The sequence below is a fragment of the Bombina bombina genome, chromosome 4 (assembly GCF_027579735.1).
Source record: "Bombina bombina isolate aBomBom1 chromosome 4, aBomBom1.pri, whole genome shotgun sequence".
NCBI lineage: Eukaryota > Metazoa > Chordata > Amphibia > Anura > Bombinatoridae > Bombina > Bombina bombina.
The window spans coordinates 167,887,101-167,894,881 of record NC_069502.1 but is presented as its reverse complement, the minus strand read 5'-3'; the positions used below and the strand labels follow the sequence as shown (position 1 = coordinate 167,894,881).

At 35.9% G+C, this 7,781-nt stretch overlaps 1 protein-coding gene across 1 annotated transcript; it reads right to left on the bottom strand.

The window, feature by feature from the left end:
- Nucleotides 1-462: 462 nt before the first annotated feature.
- On the bottom strand, nt 463-6,999 carry ODC1 (ornithine decarboxylase 1). Its single transcript, XM_053709685.1, has 12 exons — nt 6,850-6,999; nt 5,709-5,855; nt 5,465-5,612; nt 5,206-5,379; nt 4,671-4,843; nt 2,684-2,818; nt 2,522-2,603; nt 2,352-2,435; nt 1,788-1,950; nt 1,561-1,676; nt 1,219-1,433; nt 463-1,136 (listed from the first exon to the last, which is right to left on the bottom strand). Exons 3-12 carry the CDS (start codon nt 5,564-5,566, stop codon nt 992-994), a joined length of 1,389 nt encoding a protein of 462 aa, XP_053565660.1. The 5' UTR covers nt 5,567-5,612; nt 5,709-5,855; nt 6,850-6,999; the 3' UTR covers nt 463-991.
- Nucleotides 7,000-7,781: the final 782 nt, after the last annotated feature.

Here is a 7,781-nt window from a genome sequence, read left to right as displayed (position 1 = left end):
GCCAATTCTTTGTCCTCTTGGTATCTATTTGAAAACTAATGTAAGTTTAGATGCCAGCCATTTTTGTGAACCTGGGTTGTTCTTGCTGATCAGTGGATAAATTCACCCACTAATAAAGTGCTGTCCAGTAGTCTCAACCAAAAAGTGTCTGGCTGCTTAAATGCCTTTCTAATTTACTAAGTGTTCTCTTGCTATCTTTATTTGAAAGTTGCTTAAAATCTCATGAAACCAAATCACGAAAGATAAAATTTGGGTTCAGTATCCCTTTAAGCACAAACGCTAAAAAAAAAAAAAAAAATTATAGCGTTCTTTGTCCACTTTAATACTGTAGAAAAACACAGTATAGTAAGGCAAACAAACATTTCTCAATCCGAATTGTTTTACACCAGAACTTTTGTTTAAAATACATTACCCATTCCCCAGTTACAGCAAACCAATACAATGTTAATGAAGTCAGGAATTGTGCTAAGGTATGTACAGAGATGAGAATTTTTTTTTTAAAACAATTTATTTGTAAAAATGGGTCAAACAGGTAGACTGGCTTTGCCAATACACAAGCTACAAATGCTTGATTGACAGCAGAGAATCTTCTGTTAAATTGAAAAACAAAGTATATAAAAAGTTTCCATAGGAACACAGATAAATGTGACCCCATCTCACAGTCATCCATTTTGTTGCATTAATGCCGACATTAACTTAATCACATATGGTCTACAGAAATAAAAACATAAATAATGGTCCCAAAACTTCATACTAACATTGCAGCAAATTGACAGATCATAAATACCAGGCTCTTCTTAGCCCCATCATGTTAGTCTGCAGTTATTCAACTGGGCAAAATTCATTGAGAAGGCACCGATCTGAGAATGTGGTATGCAGAAATTATACAGACTATTTTATATTTGCAAACCAATATGCTGGGGTCTAAAGAATCCCCATTTATAATCACTATGATGCCCTTTAATAACTACAGTCACTACATTAAATAACCTTAAACATTGACACTAGCTGAAGTGCAGTTTGCTGGAATATGCTCTTTTCCACTCTCCCAAGCACAGGAGGAGGAGATGTGAGGAAGAGTGTCATCGGGTTCTTCAGAGAGGATGCCATGCTCCTTGATATCCTGCATAAGTTGCCTGAAGGACAAAATATAAATAAGTTTGAGTAGGGATTACACTGGGTGAATTGCCAAGATGAGCATAAGGTTTCTTAACTTACCAATATGGTCTGGACATCACATAATAAAGTGTTGGTCTCTGAAATCCATTGAAGGTTGAAGATGCTGCAACAGTATAGGCACCCATATTTTCAAATAGCATCCAGTCTCCAACCTGCAGCTCTGGTAGGTCAAACCTGTCAACAATACGATCTAAACCATCACAAGTTGGACCCCAAATGCTGCTTGAGTAGAATTTCTCATCTGGTTTTGGCTTCTACAAAAAAATAAAAACCCTTGATATGAGACAAGCATAATTAAGGTGACAGACATACCTACACATGAATAGAAATGGAAGAAAATCTTAATGTAGCCCAAGACCAAAATACCCATAGCATACACACCTTTTGAAGAACTGGCTTGACATGTGCATGATCATACAAGATGCAATTAAAGGAGCCATATACACCATCATTCACATAATACATAACAGTCTTGTCCACAGCACTATCATCTTCATCTAAAAAAAAAAAAAAAAAAAAAAAAAAAAAAAAAAAAAAAAAAACACATTACTTTGATTTGTTTTATTATCCCCCTTTAGCTGCTAAACCATTGTGTTGGCAAAACATACCATCAGACCCAGTCTGTTCAGTCAACATTACTTTCTTTGCAATAATATTAACAGCCAATGTGAATGCTGATGCAACATAGTATCTCCCAGGTTCTGAAATTATTTTAACTCCAGATTCTGCTGGAAAATATTTATCCAAGGCAGGATTGATGACTGATGTCACCTAAAAATAAACAAATGTATACAATATGTTACTTGCCCTAGAGCAATTGATTTGAGTAAACTACACGTTTTACACAGCTGCTTACATGTCAGTTTGAGACATTCCTTACCAGGATTACAAAGTTAAGCACCAGACAAGCTCATGTGCTGCTCCAGATAAAGACACAGCTAGTAAAGAGAAGCCATATATTCCAGTAACTTATCTGGAGCAGCACTGATGTTAACACCCTCCAAACACACCCCATACTAGAACATGCCTCACAAAACCCTCCCCCTCAATTAAATATGACCCTTCATCAAATCAATTTGCAAGCGTTTTCTGTCCTGAGCCTGTTCTTAAAAATAAAAAAAAAATCCCACACCCCAAAGTATTAAATGGGAATTTATGGTCTTTTAGATTACCTCTTCAAATTTAAGCTTCACATCCTCTGACCCAGGGAAGCCACCACCAATGTCAAGCAAATACATGTTGAATCCAAGCTCAGCCTAGAGGGAAAAAAAATAAAAAAAAAATTATAACTTACTTTTGTTGAGAAATGGAAAAAAAAAAAAAAAAAATTGTTCAAACTTACCCCCATGTCAAAGACACATCGTGCATCTGAAACAGCTTGTACAAATGTTTGAGGATCAGTACAGCCACTGCCAACATGGAAACTAAAAGAAACAAACATGTTATTCAATTCTGAAAAGTTAAAAAACTCAAGATACATAATTGTACACACTACAACACTTACCTAACACCAATTATTTCCACATTAAGCTCCTTTGCACGCTCCAGAAGAGTGCGACTTGTCTTAAGGGTTGCACCAAATTTCACACTGAGTCGGCAAACTGCTTTTGAATCATCTGTTGCTATGCGCAAAACCAACCTATAAAAGTTTAAATATATTGAAAAATGGAATTCTAATATTTATCTATATCTATTACCAAGATGAATCTGTTAAACCACTGTACAGTTAAAGGGACAGTCTAGACCAAAATAAACTTTTGATGATTCAGATAGGGCATGTCATTTTAAACAACTTTCCAATTTACTTTTATCACCAATTTTGCTTTGTTCTCTTGGTATTCTTAGTTGAAAGCTTAACCTAGGAGGTTCATATGCTAATTTCTTAGACCTTGAAGGCTGCCTTTTAAGAATGCATTTTAACAGGATTTTCACCACTAGAGGGTGTTAGTTCATGAATTTCAATAGATAACACTGTGCTCATGCACGTGAAGTTAACTGGGAGCTATCACTGATTGGCTAAACTGCAAGCCTGTCAAAATAACTTAAAGGGGCAGTTTGCAGAGGCTCAGATACAAGATAATCACAGAGGTAAAAAATATATAAATATAACTGTTGGTTATGCAAAACTGGGGAATGGGTAAAAAAAAAAATCTATATTTTAAAACAATTCTGGTGTAGACTGTCCCTTTAAGGCAGGCTACCCTAGTCTTTCCATAAATGCACAGGTGCAAACTGTTAAAGGGACAGTCTACAACTTTAAGGGACAGTACACACTAATTTTGATATAACTGCATGTAATACACTATAAAGAATATGCAGATACTGATATAAAAATCCAGTATCAAACCATTTAAAAAAAAAAAAAAAAAAAAAAAGCAAAGAAAGTGTACAATTTCCCTTTGAGTCATCTTAAAGTCTTACCTTAAAGGACAAGTCAAAATTAGATTTGCATAAACAAATGCATAAGACAAGACAATAGCACTTAGAACAATAAATGAGTAGATTTTCTCTTGACATTTTTAAATTTGTTATGTCTATACAACTCCGCCTGTACCATGTGACAGCCATCAGCCAATCACAAATGCATATATGTTTATTTGAATTCTTTCTTGCACATGCTCAGTAGGAGCTGGAGACTCAAAGTTTAATCAAAAGACTGCGTACATTTTGTTAAATGGGAGTAAATTGGAACGTTGTTTAAAATTGCACGTTTTGAATAAAGTTTAATTTTGATGAGTCTCCCTTTAAGCTGCAAATTAGCCTCATGCACCCCTTTCTATATCATGCAACAGGAAGAGCAAGTTATTTTATTAAAAAAAAAAAAAAAAAAGTTTCTGGCTACTTTGAAATGGCTGCCAAGCTCTGCCCACTGACCTCACGATGTAGGCTGCATATGGTGTTGAAATCATAAAAGGCTATCTAGTTTGATTCAACTGACTGCCAATGCTATTCAGCAGAGTGCCCAGATTATGTCATTAGTGGGCAGAACTTGGCAACCATTTCAAAGTAGCCAGAAACCACATTTAAAAAAAAATAAAAAAAATTGCAGCTTAATCTAAGGTAAAAATTCATGACTACGGTGTAGGCTGTTCCTTTAAAGCAAGATTTGTTTACTTGTTTGCGATTGGCACATTTAATTTTGACCTTTTTATATTAGTTTTTCATTGTACTTCCATTAGCAAAAATGCTTCTATTAAATTACTGTTTCAGCAACACATTGAGTGGTGGTTGAATGCCAGTGCACAGCATGTTTGTAATAGCTTACTAAAAGCATTTGTTAGTGGAAGTATATGTCCATTTCATTTCTAAAATGTCAATCCTTTTAAGAAAAGCGCTTTATTTATGACTATTTTCATTTTAATGCTCTAATTTCCTTTACAATCTGATCAAACTTTGAAGGTATTTTGCCCTTACAGGAAACTGTATGAGCACAAATTACATTTTCAACACTAAGATTATTTAGATGAACAGTTCTGTACGCAACAACTTACTTTGCATTTGGATGATTCCTTGCCACTTTCATTAGCTCAACTTCACTATCAAATGTCATTTTCTCAACACCACAGCTTGCAGCATATTTTATTTGAGACACTTGTTTACATGGGTTTGCGTAAATTATCCTTTCTGGTGTCACTCCAATGCTCTGAACAAGTTGAATTTCAGTCTTAAAACAAAAAAAAAAAAAAAAAAAAAACTAATTAGAAATGACCAAATTGCATTGTCAGGTGCACAGTTTTTAACTATGCAGTGCCAATGCTACAGACGAGCCCATCAGCACACAATTATATATCTCAGTGCCCTGCTCTGGAACTTTGTGCCTAGTGTTCAACCCCCCTTTGTTAAAGATGCCAAAGTGACATGTACAAACTAAACTACCTGTGTGTTCTCTTCAACAAACACTATGAGAACTAAGCAAATTTTATAACTAACCTTTATCCAAAATGTTATGATCTGCAAGAACAACAGTCTAAACCACATAAGGGTAGGTGTGAAGCTCACTTTAGCACAGAGTAGTCTGATACATACCTTGCTTGCACAATCAAATCCAGCTCCCAAAATAGATAGAGTCTTCACTATGGCTTTGCTGTCATTGCATTTAACTGCATAGAATGGAGTTACACGAGGGAGTGCTTTAAACCACCGCAAATGCTTCTTAACAATGTCACCAAGATCAGCAACATAAAAGGCATCTTTATCATCCTTCAAGAAAAAGGAAAAAAAAAAATTATAAGTTCTTCCAGTTTTCAAGAACATGAAGATAAAGTCAAATGAATAAACCACTTACAGATGATGATACTTCATTGATTTTTTGTTCCAGAATATCTCTGGCTGTAAAACCTTCCTCCAGAAAGCTGAAGTCAAAGTCATCATTGCTAAAGCTGTTCATCTTCGCAATTTTAGTTCACAAAAACACTAGATAGATATGCAACAAACTGACGGGAGGAAAAAAAAAAAAAAAAAAATTTGATATAGATATAAATTCAGCGCAGACACACATTTTCCTTCATACAAAAATAAAAAATTCTTACATGGACAAGTAAGAGATGGGGCTTGTTATAAAGACGGTCTCAGCTTTGCAGCCAAGGAGGGTCTCCAGTGAAATAGAACTCTGGCAGATATAAGAAGAGACCTACGCCCTGGAAGGAGCCGTTCTTTACTGTTGTGTTGTTGATGTTCTATGAAAACAAAAAGATCATCAGATTGCATAAATGTAGTAAAAGGATGACAAAGTAAACAAATGCACTAAAAATTGGAAGTGTCACGTTAGACGCTCACACAAAGGTCACTACTTGTGATATATGCTGTAGATGAAGCCCTGCTAGACACCACAATTCATTTCTCTGAAGCCAGGGGTGAAATAGCTTAAACCAATTATCTGCTGTATGATTATTCTTACTCTCTCTACTTATAACACAAAACCCAAATATAGTAAATACGCTCATTTCCTGTGTAGTGTACCTACAAGGGCATTTTCAGTACATGTGGCACGTCACATGCCGATAACTAGTTACACATCATACAAGACAAACGTAATCCTTCCACACCCTGCAGTCAGCCAATCACCGCAGAAGCCGGTTGTGACACTCCTCTCCTATTGGTTGAGCTCTAGCTTTGCACCCGACAACCTGACAGTAAAGCACACTGGCCTGATAACAGCTGCCCATAGAAAATACCAACTAACTAACAAATAAAAAAGTCCCCTGAAGAAGATAAACATTTAAACATTAGAAAAGCGCCCCCACAAGTGTCAAAACAAAAAACGGAGTTACATTCAACAAAAATAACCTACCCTATTGTACTGAGCCTATAGCGGCCATTAGAGCTGGGCACGACCGTAGCCAGGTTATCATTTGGAACAAGCGATGCCCATAAAAAAAAAAAGCTATCAAAAGAACGCTATGACCCAACACAGTAACATGTACACGTGAAAGTGATAAACCTGCCACGGGTATTAGCAACACCAACCCAGTGATCCAATATATATATATATATATATATATATATATATATATATATATATACACACACACATATATACACATATACATACATATACACACACATATACACAATATAATAAGAATGCTTCTTTCGATCGTTTTAACGGCCTATGCTTAGAGCTCTGCTTATCCCATTACCAACCTACACATTTGGTAGCCACCACCTTACCTTAAAAAGCATTTACGAAATCTGTACCCATCGAGGCACCAAATCACCAAGGAGAGAGAAAAAAAAAACCCACGACCGCTGACAGACAAGAAAACCCTGAGAGAGACACGACACCTTCACACTAAAGACTGAATGGACTAAGGAAGAGCAGCTGCTCTTTACTATTTATAAGGCCGCCCTCGTTGCTATAGCGACGCACCAGCTCAAACCAGCCCTGATCAGTTTGCTCCGCATGATTCAGTCCCAGCCACGCTTCGCGCTTTCCGACTCTGCCTTTTGTGACGTCAACGTCCGGCTGGTCTTGTGCAGTAATCGCTCTTTTGTGGATTTACCGTTAATAATTATTTGAATTGAAATAATGATTTAACCCATATAATTAAAGTGTAGCTGTAGTTAAAAAGTTAAACCGAACAATAATTTAAATCTACTTATGGATTCTTTTAAATACCTGGTAAACGCAAACGTGACAGCACATTACAGTATATGAAATTAGTTATTTGAAAATAAGTCTTAAAACAAGTAAAGCGTCGTAAATTATCTGCTTTTTACCCATATTTTTAGTTTCAGAACCTCCTAATTGTGCTTTTGAAATTAAAATCGGATACTGTAAACGTTTCATTAGAAACAAAATATAAATTAAATAATAGTTATGACGGGTTGTCAAAATACAAAGGTTTCTGCAGCCTATATTAAACATAACACGCGTGGGTGTATTCGAGTAGTGTTAATTACAAAGTGCTGTATAGATAACCGCCCGTTACGGTTCATTTACTGTTTCTCCTATTATATGAAGACTGAGGCGCCAGAGCATCTGATTCCTGACAAGTGAAGAATCATTTATTAACTCACTGACACTTTACGGCATTTTGTATGGCTGGGGGAAAAAACATTTAGCATAAAACATTACACAACTGTTTTAAATTATTTACCGG